The following is a 20,198-nucleotide window of genomic DNA, read 5'->3' on the forward strand; positions in this document are numbered from 1 at the left end:
TGCATTGATGGTGGTAAATTACATCATTGATGGTGGCCAACCTTTATCACAAGAGACAAACTGATCTTCCTGGATAAGCTAAATAGGGAAAAGGCATAAATCTCTGGCAAGGCATGATCAGAGCAATGAGAGACCAGGGAAGGCTAACTCCAAAGGAGTCCTTCTTCTGACATAAGGCTTAACATAACCAATACTCTGTTTTATCTGTGCGTCAAGCCTCATGGCAACACTGGCATCTGACAGGATATGTAATCTTCTGAACGGGAAAAAACAAAGATGGTCACATCATCTGTGCCATGTTAAATATTGATGACGGGGACAGACACCAATATTATACCGGGAGCCTCATGAAAACATGATAGGATGGTTGAGAAGCAGAATGATACCGATCTCGTTGGTAATACTGTTAAGAAGCACTGGCTAGCTTTCAACTGCGGCATGATATTGAGTTCTATGTATTATGCTTTAAGGCAGATCTGAGTCACCAAGGAATTAATAGAATGCTTGCAGGGTTGAGGAGTCAATTATAAGGAGGGATTGGAGAAGCTCGGATTGCTCTCTCGAAGGCAGAGATGGTTATGAAGGGCTTGGTAGAGAAGCTATTTCCACTGAAAATCAGTTAACCAGAGGAGATTGAAATTAACTGGGAAAAAATGGTTGTTGTGATAGTTGCAGCATGGTTGGAAGCCATTTGGCCCATCAAATCTGCCCCAGCTCTCTGTAGGGCAAATCCTGTTTGATGTACTGCCCATCTTATCCTCGTAGCCCTACAACTTTTTTTCCATCTAGACATTTATCCAGCTCCCTTTTGAAAATTCCAATTGAATCTGGCTCCTCTATGTTCTGCGGCAGTGCAGTAACTCTGTGGAAAAAAGCACATTTTCATTCCTGTTTTGATTCTTTTTGCAACCATATCACCCTGTTGTCTGATTCTTGATTCCTCTGCAAAGGGGAACCATTTTTTTCTTTGTCTGCCCTGTATAACTTGTATCTGATCTCCAGCAACCTTCTCTGTTCCGGGAAGAGTAAGCCCACATTCTCCAGTCCACCCACAGGACTAAAGCTACTCTTCCCTTGAATAATTTCAGTAAATTTCTTCTGCACCCTACCTCATGCCTTTACTTTTTCCTTGAACAGAACAGGACCATGATATTTCGTTACTTACAAAGGATAGCAGTAAAATGCCCTGGGGAAAAATGCTAAGTGGTGAGAAACAAACTGGATCATTCTTTCAAAGATCTGGCAGAGGCAAAATGGGCAAAATGGCCTTTTTCCATGCTTAGTTTTCATGCAATAAAGGGATCACTTTTGAGAAGGCAGAGACTGCAGGCACCATATTTTGTCTAAAGTTCTGTCTGAGAATACAAAACTAACACTTTCTGATGCAGCATTTCACACCTCGAAAAACAACATTCACAGGAACAGTTCATTCTTGTGCTGATTATATTTTTAGGGGGCAGACAATCCTATCACATTCATGTTGCGACAAAATAATAATCCCAAGGGAGGCCAGCTGAAACTACATCATCTCTTTACTTACCAGTACTTCTGTTTATCTGTGAATCCAGCCTGGTGTTAGAATGATCCACCCGTTTGGTGCTGTAGAAAAGACATACGCAATAATGCAAATCTTGAATTTCCTGGTGGACATGCTGTCACATTGTGCACCGGGAATGAAGACCAAGTGTACTGAGGTGGGCCTGGACTAGTAATCATTAGGGCCAGTGTGGAGAGAAATAATCCAGGAGTGTCCATTGACCTGTTTTGCTTCCTTCTCCACTGATGTTGCTTGACCTGCTGGGTATTTCTGACATTTTCTCATTTTTATGGTTGAACTAGACCAAGTGGACCCGTTGGGCCCAAACCTGCATTGGTGCAGCACCCTCTCCTCCCCCCCCCCTCCCTCTTCCCTCCCCATCCCTTCCCCCTTTGGATGGAGCATGTCTAGGCAGCAAGGGTTGAGAGACCATCAGACCACAATAAATCTCAATATTTGACCATCTGCAATAAATCTCACATTTTCCTGAATTCCACAGATGCGTGTACCTGCAACAGGGACGGGAAAACAGCAGACAGATGTGGAACCCAAGATTGATTATTCAGCTTTAGTTCCACTGTCACTATAAGTGTCTGGTCACTTATCAAAGCACCATCTGAGGAATGAACTCAGGAGTTGTACTTTCCCATGCAATGGACTGGAAATTTTATAAAGCAATTATTTTACTAAACAACAGGTTTTCTCATCCACTGCACAAAAGATGAAGCAATATTTGAATCACCTTTTCAAAGTGATTTTGCGATTTTAATTTAATTTAGCCAGTCAAATTCTGTGTAACCATGCACTCCAATGTCCACTACCCAGCTCATTGTTCTTATCTCCAGCTACAGACTTGAACAGAGAGAACCGGGTGAGTGGTAATGTTTCATGATCTGTGGGCTTTTTGAAGTTACGACATCAACCAAATCGGCTCAAGCAACATAACTGTCAGCAGCAAACACAGTTCACTTACTTGTAATTCTTTTCCCAGAACTTCACCGGCCTCACATAGGATGTAATAAAAATGGCGCTGCCAAGGAATGGAGCAAGAGGTGTGGAAAAGAGTGAAGACACGAGGGCTTGGACGAAAAGCATAGCCGAATCTGAAACCGTGCAGTTAAGGAACTGGTTTAATGGTTCCTATGAAAGTGATGCAGGTATAACAGTATAAATATGCAAATTAAACCATCAGAGCAGTGGTGACTTAGCACAGAGTTGTTTATATACTCTGGCCGCATGTGAAAAATTGCAACCAAATTCCAAGCAGAGGTGCCTTTGACAGTTAACTCACTACAGTCTTTACCGTAAGATCCCTGGTCCACTCTACCAAGTTCTCAACCTTGCTCTGAGTAAAAAGTTCTGGGTTCAAACTCCTTCATAAAATTGTGAGCAAGAACAATTAGTGGCAATACAAAGGGAATGCAACATTGTTGGAGGAGACCTTAAATCAAGGACTACCATTGCTCTCACATAGATGCAAACAAGAACATTTCAAAGAATGGCAGGATGCTATCCCTTGGTGCCTTGACTAATAGTTATCTTGAAACCAATATCGCTACCAGCAGTTCACCAAGTGAGAGACAACAATGCTCAAACTAGCTGCCATGTTTCTAGAATGGTAACTACAGTCGGTAATTACTTTTTGCTAATCTGGTAATGAGAAATCAGTTTACAAATTGTGGAAAACACTACATAAATGCAAGAACATTTCGTTCTTTTAATCGTTCCATTTTCCTGATTGTTACAGCTGGGCACAGCCAAGGATTTACCATTTGCCCCTTCCTCTTTATCATCTTCATGGGGCCCTTTGAAGATATTATGCAAGAACACATCAGGTATTACAAACACACAATTAACAACCTGCTTTACCTTGCAATCATGCACTTGAATCCTCCAATGACTGATTTCCCATCATGCAGAGTTGGCAACGGTGCAATTGCTTTCAGTTAGGAACAAGACAGCTATTCCCTGTTACTACACCACTCCCTTAGTGCCGGCATCATTCCTTTCTCTGCCTACTTCGTCATGTTGAATAAGACCATGTGTGAATTTGATGCTATCTGAGGCTGAGTTGAGTAATGGTCATCCAAAGGTAACAAAGTTAGACATGTGAGTTTCAGTGTAGAATGTACTGAGGCAGGGACAGACATGGACAAAGTTGCAAAGGTGGATGTAGGCAATCAGGTAAAAGTGGACATAGACTGTCCACTCCCACCCCTGCCACTTCACCAAACTCTATCTCTGCTTCAGTACACCCCCCCATGAAACTCACATTCCTGCCTTTGTTACCTGTGATAACCATTCCAACATGCTACTTCCTCTCTACCATTTACCACTCTTCATAAACTGTTTATCTAATCAGTTTATATAATCCTCTCCTATCAGTTTCATGTGTGACATCCTCTACCCCCATGGCCATGAATCCAAAGCTTAATGTTTTTAGATTCATCTTTGCTTCATCAATTTGCAGTAACTGATCACGTCCTTTGTAAACCATACATACATACTTGGCTACCAGTCCTGATATAAATACTGTGCAGTTGTCTCTTCTAGATGGCATTCTAATTTGTGAGTCAGTTGTTACATTATGGAATGTGCAGCACGATTTGTTGTTACTAAAATGGGGCAACATCCCTTTAAGGCAATTGGTAACAGAGCTTTGAAGCTTTCAGAGTGTTTGTCAGAGAAAGTATTATGGCTACAGCTGATAACCTCACAGTGGTTTAACAACAAAATTATCCCTGTGGCACATCTGCAGTATGACGACAGATTTAATACTGGATTGGGAATAGTGTCATTGTGCAAACACACACCTCATTTAGTTGTTAGCATGAGTTAGGTCAACTGAAACCAAAAGAAAACCAATTGAAATCAATTAAAGTTCCTTTTTAAGAAATAAAGAATTTACATTTATGTCATATTGTGGCACATCACCTTGCAATGCTCCCATGTCCTGAAGCCATGTTATTGTGGTGTGGTGACTGCATTGAACAAGGCAATTGTTTCACACACAGAGCAAGATCCCATAAACAAGATGAACAGGTATCTTGTTGTGTTAGTTGTGTGAGGAAACGCAAGATTTTCATTCTCCTTTCCAAATAATGTTGTTGAGATACGTTGGGCAGTGGGTCATCAGTTAAATGTTTAATGTGAAACAATGCACCCATAACAGCACCCTGGTGTGCACCCATTCTCCCACTATCCCATTCCCCATCACCCCCACCATCCCCTTCTCACTATTATCCCTGTCTTTATATTTCACACGTCTTTTACTCTTTTTCTCTCATTATCTGCCCCTTTTGTCTTTTTGACGCCCTTTGGCCCCTTTTGTCACCCTTTTCATCCCTAGCCTTTGTCCACCCATCTGTCAATCAAATTGCCAGCCCCCCCTCACCTCTATCAATCTTTGTTCCTGCCCCCACATCTTTTCCAGCTTCCCCCCCACCCTACTAAATTTAGACTGAAGAAGAGTTCCAACCTGAAATGTCGCCCATCCATGTTCTCCAGAGATGTTGCCTCACCCGCTGAGCTACTCCACTATTTTCTGTTCTACAAAAGCTATTACCCCATGCAGTATCAGTGCTCTAACAATGTAGAGCTCTGTCAATAGCTTTGGCAGTACATTGTTCCCCAATACCATCTCCTCAACAGTCAGGCTTCCCCCAGACTGCCCTGTCATCCTGGATTACATCACACAACTCTCGATTGGAATTTGAGTCCAGAACGTGTTTGCTCAAAAGAAAGACTCGTACTCATTCAGCAAACTCTTAGCTTTTGCATTGCATCTTTGGGTAAAGGGTTCGCTTCAAAACCAGGGAACGTTGTAAATAGGAATCAATCCCTTGAGGTGAATGGATTGTCAGAGATGTATTGCTACATGGCTGTAGAACATATGAATGTACTGTTACACTGTCAGAGGGACAGGACCATGAGCACTGGCAGATTCTATACTGTCATTAAGTACCACATCTCAGGCGACATGTTAAACTGACACCAAAAAGGACACAAAGTACTGGAGTAATTTAATGAGTCAGGCAGCAGGACTGGAGAACATGGATGGATGGCGTTTCAAGTCGGGGCCATTCTTCAAATTGAGAGGTGTTCACTACAGTGACAAATATCCAAAGCAATGTTTTGAACCTGTATATCTGTGTTATTTCCCTTGCAATCTTAGCTCTTCAGACTGGATGTTAAAGGATACGAGGCACTGCAAAGGGCTGTGCAAAAGCATGAAAGGCTGAACCCCACGCAATCTGCCAAGGAGCAGTGTAAGCCAAAACAAATTGCAGTTTGTGTAGCAAGTCCCACAGCTGCACAGGAGAAGAAAGAATAATTGTTAAAGTAGTGTGACCATCACTGCAAACCAACATCGTTCAGAACAAAACTAGTTTTAAATCCATTGCAACATCCTGTAATATGTATTCTGTTCCCTGTAACAACATTAAAAATACAATGAGAAAATGCAGATGAAACCTGTTGCCACTTCTTAAATGGCAGCGAAAACTCAGAAGTCAAAGACACAATTGAAAGAATCAGATATAAGTGGTTAACTTTTAAGAAATTGCAGAAAGTTGTGGATACACCTCAACCCATCACACAGACCAGCCTTCCACCATCATCTTCATCGACACTTCAAAGCAGCCAATATAACCAAGGACCTTATTCACCACGGTCATTTCTTCTTTTCCTGTCAGGCAAAAGCTTGAAAGCACATCACCAGACTGAGGAGCAGCTTCTTCCCTGCTGTTATCCGATTACTGAATGGTCCTCCTTTATGTTAAGGGGTAGCCCTGATCTTCCAACCTACCTCAAAGCAGACCTCAAACATTTTTCTTTCTAACTAATGCAATAAATGCTGTTATTCTGCACTCTAGTATTTTTCTCCTTTCACTACCTGTTGAACTTGTGTATGACTTGACTTATTTATTTGTGTCATCACACAACTGTTTGCCAATAGCGAGCAAATTTTAGTGCCACGTCGTTGGCCTCTGCAAGATCCTTTACAGTGCATGTGTCATACAGCACATCACAGCTCAGGAGATGTTCCATAGTCTGGCGGCCCCGTCCGCACTCGCTGTCTGCCGCATCTTCAGGATATCCCCACTTCAGCATGTTCGATTTGCTCCTCCCCATGCCTGTCCGCAGTCTGTTCAGAACTTCTGCTGCGCCAGGTTATCCACGGTTGGTCGGAACCTGGTGGGAGTTTCTCAGAGGGATCGATTGCCATGTGAATGTCTTCCGGAGATTTCTTTAGTGTCTCAAAGTTTGAACCTTCTGGACGATGCACTGCAGTCCAGGGGATGGACAGAAGAGAGGAAACTTCTGCGTGATTTCAAATGCTGAGGTAGCAAAGGGTGGTCATGTAGGGGGTATCTTTCATCCTCTGATTGTCCGAGGCGTTCTTTTTGACTGGCTACAGCTCTTCTGATTCCAGGAGGTGCAATGCCAGAGAGTAGGTAGGTGTTGTCAGTCTTGGTAGGTTTCATGCATCCACTGATGCAGCGACAGCTTGTGTTTAACACAGGATCAGTCTTCCTTGCATGAGCTGAGCGCTCCCATACTGCGCAAGCGTACTCGGCAGTGGAGAAGCAGAGAGCCAGAGCTGTTGATCTTTTTTTTAGAATTTGCTCCCCATTTTGAGGTACTCAGCTTGCTAAGAAGAGCATTTCTGGAACTGACTTTTCCTTTAAGCTTGGTGATATGTGCTTTGTAGGTCAGAGATCGATCAAGAGTCACACCGAGATAGACTGGATTGTCACAGTGCTCCAATCTGACTCCATTCGATATGATCTTCAACCTTCGATTTATATACTTGTTCTTCAAGTGGAAGGCGCAGACTTGGGTTTTAGATGGATTGGCTCTCAGGTGATTCTCTTTGTAGTACGAGGAGAGGTTGACTAAAGCGTATCATTGTCCTATGGTGCTTCCTTAAGTAACGGTGGATTGCTTCGATGAGCAACCTCCATTGGTAATGTCCAGATATGACTTGATTGTACTCATGGTTAGCATGATTTGCCTGGATAGCATGCAACAAAACTTCTCCTTGAACCTCGGTATATGTGATAATAATAAACCAATTAGTGCAGGAGATAAGACTGTCCAGCCTTTGTGCAATTCCCATGATACAAGTTATACAAGTTGTTTTTAGTTGAAACACTTGCATGCTACGTTACAGTAATGTTGGAACGTAGAATAAAATGTATCAGTCATCTGATGCCAGGCAAGTGAATGGCATGTTCTGCACAACAGAGACTATTGAATGTAACCAGGACTTCAATGCTGGGCATGTTTGCATGGGAGAGGATGCTGATCCAGGTTTTATCCTTCAGTGCATTTGTAGGATTCTGCTGAGACAGCATGGTTCCTCTCCAATGATTTAAGGTCCCTGATGTAGAATATTCATATCTCAGAAGTGTACAAGAGGCTGGAGAGCACTGCTTTGAGCTCTTTACTTTTAAAACACTTTTTCCCTTGTGGTTAAAGGGGCATCCCAGTATTTTGAATGTGGTGGTGAATGTTGCTATTGGTGTGAATTTAATCTAATTGCACAGTGGACATCGTCTTTTCTCGTACAATTACCAAGAGGAATGTAGGGAGTACCATCAACCATTTTGACTTCAGTACAGCCTTTGATTCCATCAACTGGAAAGGACTGTGGAGCACACTGAAATTCAGTTATCCAAAGGAATTAATCTCCCTCTTACAGTACATTCACTTTAGCAAGCACATCATGATCATATATTTATATTTCAATATTTCCTTACTACACATTTGACCCAAGCATTGTTTGCCAGCTCTCAGAGCACATCTATCAATCTTTGACTTACTTCCCTGCCACCTATTCTCTCTCATTATATGCTCATCCATTTCCCCCAATTGTCCTGTCACCCATTGATATTTAGTTTTAGAATTTTGAGTAGCGCATGGGGCGGCACAGTGGTGCAGCAGTAGAGCTGCTGCCTTACAGCGCCAGAGACCCGGATTCGATCATAACTACGGGTGCTGTCTGTACAGAGTTTGCACGTTCTCCCTGTGTTATCTCCGGTTTCCTCCCACACTCCAAAGACATGCAGGTTTTGTAGGTTAATTAGCTTCTGTAAATTGTCCCTCATGTGTAGGATAGAATTAGTGTACGGGTGATCGCTGGTCAGCATGGACTCAGTGGGCCGAAAGGCCTGTTTCCATACTATATCTCTAAATTAATCTAAACATCAACCCAACATACCTTTAGGAGGTGGGAGGAATCTGAAGTTCCCAGGAGAAACGCATATGGTCAAAAGGAGAAACTGCAAATTTCAATGCGCTGTTCAATGACGACCTCGCAAATGAAATTGGAGGCGTGTCATTGTCCTATGGTGCTTCCATAAATAATGGTGGATTGCTTGGATGAGCAACCTCCATTGGTAATGTTCAGATTTATTGGTATCAACTCATACAGTTGGTTCTGCAATGAAACCAGGGCCTCCATTATGAGTTCAGTTAGCATAACCTTGGTCTGTTTTCTCCTGAGCTTAAAACAGCAATGCAAACATTCTTTCTGGGCAGAGCCAGGTTGACAATCCAAATGACCTTTGACGACCACATACGAGAAAAAAAGTTATAATTATCCAGTCATCACCAGATACTGATAATTTAGCTATGTACCTGTAGACACAAAATGCTAAAAATCTTTTTTAGATTAACAGACAACATTAAACCAATAATAGATTCCTTGTCTAAAGTCGACTATTTGACAACAGTTCATGTGTTTGACAGCATTAGTTTATTGAAATGTTTTGATAACGAATTTAAGATTTCATTGCTTTAGATAATAACAAAATAACAATACAAATTTACTGAAGTCAATGGTGGGCAGCCCAAACGAACAGAGCTTGGACTTGTTAGGGTTTGAAGATAAGCTAACTCTCCGTTCATTGTTTAAACCATCGTGGACAACTTATGCAGGAGCAACCAACCTTCCTTCATGGTTGTATCAAAGCCTATGAGGTGGGCCACAAAGAAGCATCTGGTGGCAAGAAAGAGACTATGGGGCTGTAAGTTGGATAACATAGGTTTAGAAGAGTGGGCGGTGATCGAAGTGAGTTTATTAAAATAACAAGAGGACAGATTGAGACAAACTATTTCCCTTGGTGGGTGATCCCAGAACAAGACAAACGCAATCTTAAAATCAGAGACTGGTCACTGAGGACTAAAGCAGTTACTCCATAATAAAACAAATGGAAACTTTGAACTTTCACTGCTACAAGCGATGGATGCTGACAATTTCAAGCAAAAGGATTGGTATAATCACCTTTTGGATAAAGGTATTAATGAATATGGAGGACAGATAGATACATGGATTAATATGTAGATCAGCCATGTCCAAGTGAATGGAGCAGGCTAGATTTCAGTGGCTGTTTACCAGTTGCAACTATCTGGGTCATCTTGGGAATGCATATAAATGTAAAATTGCTCAGGGATGTTAAAATCTTGGCTGACCCACATACTTCTAACGGCTCCTGTCACCAGGAAACAATTATGCAGCTTTTGACTAATTTTTGTCTGCATTTTTTAGTTTCACACAAATACAACATACATCTCTGCCCCAGCATTTTCACAGATTTTGATTTTGCACAGCGAGGATTGAAAGTAAAGCAGTAATTTTAATCCTAATTATTGTCAAAGAAGGTATCGTTATTTATCAAGGGAAGATTTTTTTTCTCTGCTACAGATTCATTAATAAATGTACTGAAATAATTGCATTTAGACCTATCAATTGTTTCTTATTCCATTGCCATGTGCCTCTGCCTTGTCCAAACATTCCAAATTCAAGCACTTTTGAAGTTACTGTTGTAATGTACATAAACCCAGCAATCAATTAGTACATGGTAAAATCCCAGAAACAGCATCTTGATAATAATCAGTCAATCTGTTTTTTGATTGTGGAATTAACTGGGGCATAAATTGAAGACAATGAACGTCTTGCTCATCTCAAAGCACTATGTGAGAGAACATCAATAACAATTAATTGCAAAGGGAAAGAATCAAAGCAATTAAGTTTTTTAATTTTTACTTACAAGAGAATCAAACCAAATATAATTGACAGCAATGACAGACAGACAGACAGACCCATAATTTGACAGATCCATTCTTTTTCCCCACGGATGCTTCCTGACCTGTTGAGTTATTCCAGCACTTTGTGTTTATCTTTAATTGACAATTGCAAGGCGATGTGGTGGTCTGTCCTCTGAAGAACTGAAGACCAAATGGAAGCAGTAAAACTATTACAAGGCCTGCTGGTGTAATTGAGTAGAAGCTGCTTCAGGGGGAGATCAAAACTGTGGGCACAAATGTAAGCGAGTCACTAAGTGAATTCACATAGTGAATTCATGATGAACTGCTCAGTGAGGGGCGAGTCTATGGAACTCTGTGACATGATACTGCTAAAACAAACATCTAAAATGTACATAAGGGGTGCTAGATAAATGTCTGGAGGAACAATCTTGAGAAAGCACCAGCATATAGCAATTCGGCAGAGTAGCGTTTTTCTGTGTATGTAAATTTTATGCATATCTTCAGATGTAGGAAATAATGTGCATACAGCTCTTCGTCACCAGAAGAAAAGCTGAGCATGAGAGCTGTTCAGCGGAGGATTGATTATGAGCAGGACTTGTTTGCTCCTGTGCAATCATGGGATAAGTGTTATGTTTGACACTCCAGCAAATTGAGCAAACTGTTATTCATGCAATAAATTAAATGGTGCATACTGAATATCTCACAGTGAGTTCACATCTATATGCGCTCGATGGTTAATTTTGTGTCAGGTATATTCATTGAGTGAATTATTGATTCTGCTTTGGTGCAGGCAGTTTTCTGCTCCATTAGCACCGAAACCAATTCAGGATTTGAAGATGGGACTTTTGAGTCAAATGTGCAGGTTAAGACAGGAAGTGCGAAAAATTAATTCACTGTTTATGAAAACAGCTTTATATTTGTTAAAGCTCTGAAACATATCATTTTATTTATCTGCAGCTTTTATTTTGTCATTCATTTCTCATTGTTTTGCTAATAGCTTTCCTTTCAGCTTTCCTAAAAATATATATATCTGCAACTCTCACCCTTTTTCCTGTCAACTCCCACACCCCATCACCAGTCACATGAGAACATTGGTGTACGTGCATTTCACTATCATTTGCTTGTCACGGCAACCAGATGTCTGTGTTCACAGCTCCCTGCAGGCAGGCACTGGAACGCAAATGCTCCTCAGAAAGTCTGCAAAAGCAAAATGTGGCAAGGCTGGGAATGCAGAACATTTCGTACCAGCTTCTCTCTCCCACAAAAGCATGGGATGCCTATTCCATGTCTGTTGAGGATTTATTAGGAAGTTTGGGGGGGACACAACGGAAAAATAAGCAATAAAAATAAAAATAATCCACTGTGTTTCTCTTCCCACTTGATATTCGGGAGTGGGAGTTCACACAATGAGTTCTGTCACAGCACTAATCTGCAGAGCTATCATCTACAAATTAACCTTTAATTAAGAGTTTTCAGAAGCCAGTACCATATGGTTTCCATAGCAACTGAAAGCGTTTTCCCCCAACCCCATACATCTCAGTAATTTAATAACTGCTAATTAGTTTCAATAACACATGAATATGAGTCACTGCTGCTGCCAAAGAAATGTTTGCAAAAATACCTTCACATTCTCCTTAAACAAAAGGTTTTTAAAGTGGATGTGTTCATGAACAATCACCAAAATCCAAACCTAAAAGCTCAGCATGCTTCTCAAGTCTGACTTTAATTTTGAAAGTGGGTGCAGATGTTTTAATCATGCTTTAATTATATCAGGTCAGCCTTCATATCTTTGTACTTCTATCCAACTAGAGATAGCAATTAAGCTAAAAATAAAAGCCTTGCGAGATTTAGTGCTGGTTTATACTGATCACTGTGACACTTAACATGATGAGGCTGCATTTTCAGTCTGTGGGATCTAACTGTTCCAAAGTATCCTTTAAATATCTTCAACAGTGATACAAGGCAATGGGGCACTGTGCCCGTTTCTTGTGTATTGAAAAAAACTGAAACATTCAGATCTTAAAGCTTGTTTGGCTATTCAATTACATCATTTGTAAATGCATTACAAATACATTTTGCCATTTTTCTTTCAGATCTCTTGACAAAAATGCATTGCTCAGTCTTGAAACCCCACTAGCACCCACTGCAAGCACTGGGACACAAGATAAAAATCAGTGTGTGCTCATTCCGAACTTGTCAATCATTGTGCTGAAAAAATACCAAGACTTATTGTTTAGTAACTATACCACACTGTACAGAAGGAAGAGCAGCCGAACTACCAATAATCAAATGAAGGTTTTTATGTTGCATGGCTGCTGTTTGAGCTGAGCTCCCAGTGCTGGGTATCAGTATGCCACAGTCACTATGTAGAAACAAAGGATTCTTTGGGGGCTTATTCTACTGCTGTGTGCTCAGAGTGATTTACTGCCTGTAATCTAAACAAAAAAAATTGCAGCACAGAAACAGGCCATTTAGCCTAAATAGACAAATCTAGCATGTGTGCACATCCTTCCATGCTATTTGATCCAAAACATTTATCAATCCTTTTAATCCTCACTCTTTACATGCACATCCCCAGGGCCCCTTTCAGCACATTTACACAATTCGCTTCAACTACACTCCATGGCAACAGGTTTTATATTTTCACTTCTCGAAGGTGAAAAACATTTCTCCTGGATTCCCTTTTGGATTTATGCACACAGGTGAAAACACCTTCTCCTTGCCTATCCTATAAATTCCAGGAATACTATTAAATTCTCCAATAAGTCACCTTAGCCTGCTTGCTTATGCAGGTAGAAAACTAATCTGTTAAGGCTTTCCTAAGAGATATGACCTCACCAAATAAGGCTTAATGTGGTTAAGCTCTGCAAATAAGATGAATGAATTGTATATTTTTGTTTTAATCAGTTCTATTCCTTCTAAGGCAGTAGGATTTACAGATCTATGAAGTCACAATGAAATTATCCTGTCCCTTGAGAGAGGGAACGATTCTCTAAAACTCTTAGCACATTAGCACAGAGCACGATTGTGGCTGGAGTCCCATTGAGACCATGGAATAGTTGACAAACTGAATATCAGAGAGGAGTGAAAAAGCACAAACAGTAAAGATGGAATGAAAGAAATGGAACTCATAATGCCAGTTTCTTGCTACTGTCTCAGTGTTTGTGCCAAGGTAAAACCCTGTCTTCAAATTCCTTCTCTCCAAGTTAGTGGAGGAATTCTCCACGGTTTAAAAGTGAGCAGTAAAATCATAACACAACCAACAAGTGCCCCCTGCTGAATAACTCAGGGACATGAGGAGACTAGTCACTGTGTGAAAACAGCAGATTTTATCCCTTCTCTCTGGCTGTTACACTTCACTTGAGCCAAGGGACGAGAGGTAATTTGGGAAATCTTGATTTGCACACAAGGGAGGAAAATCTGAACATTAACCTGTGATTCACACTTTTCACAACCCACACACTCTTCTCTCGTATACTTCATATACTCCAGGACCTGGCTTAGCTTTGGAGCAGGAAAGAGGATTTAAAATCTTACTGCTTAGAATCCTAGTTAGACTTTGTTAAAAGCAAAACTCACACTTCACCATCATTGTTTTGGTACCAAGATGATGGATATATACGAGTCAATTAGGTAAGACCAGTTCATTGTCTTTGAGACCTCCCCAGGCCCAGATATTGGGACTCTCATCCAAATAAGAGTCACTTATTTGGATGATAATATAACCTGGCAAGTGCCAGTGTTGTCATACCTTGTGCTTGGCTTTCTGAGAAAACAGAGTGTAGGTTATGTAAAGAATGTGTCCAAAGCATATGCATGGGAGGAAGGTTCTGTTGCAGTCAGCTTTCATGACTCCTCTTTACCAATCAGGGCTTTCCAGGGTTTCCATCCTTAACAACCCTGACATTCAAGTGCATCCGTTTCATCTTCTTGTGAGGTGAAGGTTAGGCTTTTTTTCAGAAACATCAAGGAGAACTACCCTACTTTAAAAATAAATGTATTTTATGATGGTTAGGCTGGGGTCTTTCTTTAACGTCTGATCTGAAAGTCTCAACCATCAAGTACTGCCCTGAAGGATTAATTGGATTATGGGCTCCAATTACTTGAATTGAAATTAAACACGGATCCTGCACAGTAGCTATTGCGATATTAACTTTAAATTAGCTTTTCTTAACAACGGTAGGGTCAGTTGCTAATTGCAGGTTAAATGGAAACAGTTGCCTCAAGATGGGTTTCTTGAATTCTGTAGTACATTGAGTCAAATTTCTGTGTACTTTAACTACCAACAAAGAGGCCTCAAAAATATGCTGCATATACCTAACGCTAAGCTCAAGACTTTCCTGTAGAAAAACATAGAGTTTACACTGCGTGAAAAGTATTTTTGGTGCTTGTTATTTATTCCCTGTGTTCGCTTTGCTGATTACTCAACACTTTGAAACCACACCTGACTTTCACTTAGCCAAGTGAGACCATGTTAAGTGGCAAAAGATGAAAGCAACCATATAACGCCTGATGTTTAGACTCTAAAAATCTCCTGATTGACATTGAATTCAGATTTGTAAACACCTCTCAATCAAAAAAATGAAGATTTCGCAATGCTAGCTTAATGACACCAAATAATCACTCCGAGTCTCCGTACCTTTCCCTTTCAGGTGGCCTGTGTACGATGTGAAATGGAATGGGAATCAACAAACTGTAAATCAACGAGCTAAAAAGAAACGGTGTCAATTGCGATTATTTCACTTCAAAAATGTTGCATTGGGATAACGAGAACTCTATTTGACAACCTATCTGTTAAATACAATATACCTCACACTGATTATGCACCATAATTTTGCATCGCATGAGCTATTCAACATTATTCCCCTCATAGACTAATCATCATCTTACCCCACATGGACTATTCACCATTACCCACAAGGATTACTGGCATGATATCCCAGTGCAAAAACAAATTGTCATCATGTCCCACAAGTACCATTCACCATCACATTCCCTCACCACCAAGAGTGATTTTGCAATATAACAAACATACATACAAACATGGGTATTCATTAACGCACATTATTTATTCAATCACTTGCCTTGCTGAATAGGATGGACATCAAGAAGAAATCCAGCAAAAATGTCTCAGAGGCACTCCTGAAGTCAAACTGGAAGAAGAGGACTGTAAAACTCAGAGTAACGTATTGGTACGTTGGGTTACAGAAGGAGGAACGCAACAGTTTCATACTGGCCACAGTCATCATTAAAACATCGCAACTGCAAAAAAAAGTACAACAATGCAGAGTATTAATACAGATTATGCTGGTCACTCCCCCTTAGGTTGCAGTGCAGAGGTGAGGTGGGTTCAATTGTAAGCAGGTAATTGGAACAGAATGATTCAACTGCTATTTTGAAGTCAGATTGCTCGTGTTTCTTTTATAAATTCCTACTTTTTCAATTGTGGCTGAAGTTATTGATTTAAACCCAATACCAGTAAGCACACTGTCTTGCTATTCCCAGTAATCTGCACACACCTTTGATGCAGAGAGTGCAGTAAATGGTTGTTTTTTTACTGCCAAATGTCATCATAATTATAGGCACAAAAACTCATCATGGAAAAAGTCATTAGACTGTGCACAATGATTTATTTCGAACATGCTGCCTATAAAATATGGAGGTTAAAGGATTTTATGATAGGACATATTTCCCTTTGACATATTCTCACTCTGTTCCAGAACTTGAGAACACCAGAGTAATGAGTCCTGTAAGGCTCATCAACATTATGACCTGATGAGCCAAAACATTATGACCACCTGCCTAATATGCTGTTGGTACTCCGTGTGCAGCCCCATATGCAGCAGGGTGCGATACACTGTGTATTGTGACACATTCCTCCTGTGACCACCATTAACATTTTCTGTGACTTGTGCCACAGTAGACCTTCAATCGGTTTGGACCAGACGGGACAGCCTTTGTTGCCCTCGCACATCGATGAGCCTTGGGCGTCCAACACCCTGTCGCCGGTTTGTGGTATGTCCCTCCTCGGACCACTGTCGGTAGTACTCACCACTGCTGACTGGGAGCACCCCACAAGCCTTGCCGTTTCAGAGATGTTCTGACCCAGTTGTCTGGCCATAACAATTTCTCTTCTTCTTCTTAAGCCCTTTGCTCCTCTAGGGAGCATAGGCCATTGACAAATGTCCTCCATCTCACTCTGTTGGCGGTTCTTTCGAGATCTTCCCAGTTGAGCCCACTCCCAGACATTTCTGCCTGGACACCTCTTCTCCAGCTGTTCCTGGGGCGACCTCTTTTCCTTTTTGGGTTCCATTTCAGGGCTTGCCGGGTGATGTTTGTGGCAGGTTTTCTGAGGGTGTGTCCAATCCAACTCCATTTTCTCTTTCGAATTTGTAAGTCAATGGGATCCTGGCCTGTTCCTTTCCACAGGTCCACATTGCTTACTTTGTCTCTCTTCCAGATGTTTAATATTCTCCTGAGGCAGGTGTTAATGAATGTTTGCAGCCTGTTTGTTGTGTGTTTTGTTGTTTTCCATGTCTCTGATCCATACAGCATTATCTGCTTCATATTTGAATTAAAGATGAGTATTTTGGTGTTGATTGAGATGTATTTTGAGCTCCAGATCTTCCTGAGCATGTTAAACACCACCCTAGCCTTATTGATTCTGCTTTTTATGTCTGCATCTGCCCCTCCGGTGGTGTCCACAACACTGCCTAGGTATGTGAATGTTTCTACCCCCTCCAGGGCAGTGCTGTACATGAGGATAGGGTTGCTGGTTTTTGAGTGGATCTTCATCACCTGTGTCTTTGCTGTATTGGGTGTAAGACCAAGTTTTGTTGCAGCTTGTAAGAGTCTGTCCGTCTTCTCCTGCATTTGTATCTGTGTGTGTGAAAGGAGAGCTATGTCATCTACAAAGTCAAGGTCATCTAGCTGTTCCCACATCGTCCACTGAATTCCATTTATTTTCCCTTCGTTTCCATCATGATCCAGTCAATTGCCAGGAGGAACAGGAATGGTGACAGTAGACATCCCTGCTTGACGCCTGTCTTGACACTAAAGCTCTGGAAGAGCTGGCCTGCATGCATAACTTTGCATGAGGTTCCATTATACGAGTTCTTGATTAAGTTTATGATCTTGGTGGGAATTCCATAGTGGTCCATTAGGCGCCATAGTGTTGCCTTGTCTAGGCTGTCAAACGCTTTCTCAAAGTCGATGAAGTTGATGTACAGGAACGTGTTCCATTCAATAGACTGTTCAATGATGATGCGTTGTGTTGCTATGTGGTCTGTGCATGAGCGATCCTTCCTGAATCCTGCTTGCTGGTCCCGTAGCTTCTCGTCCACAGCTTCCTGAAGAAAGTTGAGGATGACCAGGTTGAGATGGCCAGTTGAGGATGACCAGGTTTTACTGGGTACAGAAAGTAGGGTGATCCCTCGGTAGTTGTTACATTTTGTTAGGTCACCTTTTTTTGGCAGTTTCACAATGTATCCCTTTGCCCATTCTGTGGGTGTCTTTTCCTCCTCCCAAATTCTCCCAAATAAGCCGTTGAGCATGTCTATTGATGAGTCTATATCTACTTTAAGGACTTTAGGTGGAATATTGCAGCCTTGCCAGTTTTCAGTTGATTGATTTGGCCCTTGTCAAAGTCGCTCAGGTCTTTACTCCTGCCCATTTCTCCTGCATCCAACACATCAACTTCAAGAACTGACTGTTCACTTGCTGCCTAATATATCCCAGCCCTTGACAGGTGCCATTGTAACAAGATAACCAATGCTATTCACTTCACCTGTAAGTGGTCATAATGTTTTGACTGATCAGTGCATAATTTAACCTTTATTGAAACAGATTAATTATGACCATCAACAAAGGCAGAGATGAAATTGCTAAAGGTGATTAATACAAAATACAATGTGTGTAATATAAGCATGTATGCTGCTTACTGTATGCCCAGCTTCTTGCGACTGCTGAGGGAGAAAGCATCATTGGTGAGTGCATTGAGTACCACAGCTGGGTAAATAGCATACTTCTCCAAACACAGGAGCCAGACGTATACCCGCTCAAACCACATCAACTGGGCTGCATCTGGAACATAAGATATGGATTCATTACAGAATCAAGAGACTATAATTAGCCACAGCACAGAAGTGAGTGGATGGAATTAAGATATAGATCAGAGGTAATCAAATTGAATGGTGGAAAAGAGTATGAATAATTTCAAGGATTCTTGATGATGACATAAATGAAGAGACTAATTATGAGCATCTGGATACCTGTGCTGCAATTGCTTCCCTTTTCTGTTAAACTTGGTGCATTCAACAATTTGGCACTGCTTGCCTGCTTTTATCTGTCTCTTGAAGTGATCGCTCTTATGCTAAGGGTGGGTTCCCTATTTCCCAATCAACCTCTACTACAGTGTGGACATTGGACTTTGTCTATGGAACTGGTGCACTACAATGCTGTGAACTATATTCTGCACTCTGTGTCTTCCCCTTTGCTCTACCTATCGTACCTGAGTTTAGCTTGATTGTATTTATGTATAGTATTAACTGATCTGATTGGATAGCATGCAAAGCTAAAGATTTCACTGTACTTCGGTTACACGTGACAATAATAAACCTAAACCCTGAAGTTTCACCAGGCAATGAGGAAGAATTTGATTTCAAATGAAATTCAGATTTGATAGGTGGATTATGCACGGTATCTAAGATCAGAACTCTTCCCTCTTGTCCATGGTGCTTGTGTTCAAACTCAGGCCAGATTATCCTCTCAATTTACCTAGATTGCTTTAACCAGTTCACAAAGTTTTGAAAATCTCTTCTTGGAAGTGCTATTTCTCAGTTGAGATGTCAAACTGGTTCACGACTTCCCCTCAGATGAGGGGTTTAATGTTCCATGACTTTACTTTAAAAGCAGCAGAGGAATTTCCCCTGGTATCAAGATCAATAGTTTTCCTACCGAAAAACAGATCATTTGTGATTTTTTCCAGCTTGCTGCTTGGAGAACATCCTGTGCACTAAAAGCAGCCAATTTTCTTTCCATCTATCAGTGGCAATGCTTGAAAAAGTGCTTAACTGGGAGTGAAGTGCTCTGGGATGACCATTCTTAACAGCACTTTCTCCTACTATATCTTGGCAATTCAATATTTAATAGGCAGAGACGAAAAGACAGAAGATGTGAGACAAAACGATATGTGTATTGTGAAGCTAGAGGAAGGAATGTAGATGGAAGGGGAAGGGAGAAATAGGTGTAAATCCAGGTGGGGTACGGGGGGGGGGGGAGAGATTCTATGGGGGTAGAAAGGACAAGGGGAAGGAGTTATGCAGTTACCTAAAATTGGAGAATTTTATGTTCATACCATTGGGTTGTAAGCTACCCAAGTGGAATACGAGATGTGGTACTTCCAGTTTGCACTGGCTTCACTCTGTCAATGGAGGAGGCCATATACTTGCTCAATGGCAATATACTTGCAGAATGACACACAATATTCAAGCTGTGGCCTAAACAATGAAACCTGTTCCTTTATCCTTTGTCATGCCTCATGAAGACAGCCTCTCATTATGTTCTTCACTACCTTATCTGCCTGTGCTGCCACCTTCAAGGACCATTG

The 20,198-nt window shown here is 41.2% G+C and overlaps 1 protein-coding gene across 1 annotated transcript in view; it reads right to left on the minus strand.

Annotated features, from left to right (window-relative positions):
* Nucleotides 1–20,198, minus strand: part of pcnx2 (pecanex 2) — a 113,921-nt gene that overhangs the window by 58,731 nt on the left and 34,992 nt on the right. The window contains exons 13-17 of the mRNA XM_078400031.1: nt 18,532–18,673; nt 15,676–15,853; nt 5,739–5,847; nt 2,511–2,640; nt 1,541–1,599 (exon numbers count right to left, since the gene is read on the minus strand). Of these exons, the coding sequence (XP_078256157.1) occupies nt 1,541–1,599; nt 2,511–2,640; nt 5,739–5,847; nt 15,676–15,853; nt 18,532–18,673 (618 nt within the window). The remainder of the gene's footprint in view (nt 1–1,540; nt 1,600–2,510; nt 2,641–5,738; nt 5,848–15,675; nt 15,854–18,531; nt 18,674–20,198) is intronic.

The sequence above is a fragment of the Rhinoraja longicauda genome, chromosome 5 (assembly GCF_053455715.1).
Source record: "Rhinoraja longicauda isolate Sanriku21f chromosome 5, sRhiLon1.1, whole genome shotgun sequence".
Taxonomy (NCBI): Eukaryota; Metazoa; Chordata; class Chondrichthyes; order Rajiformes; family Arhynchobatidae; genus Rhinoraja; species Rhinoraja longicauda.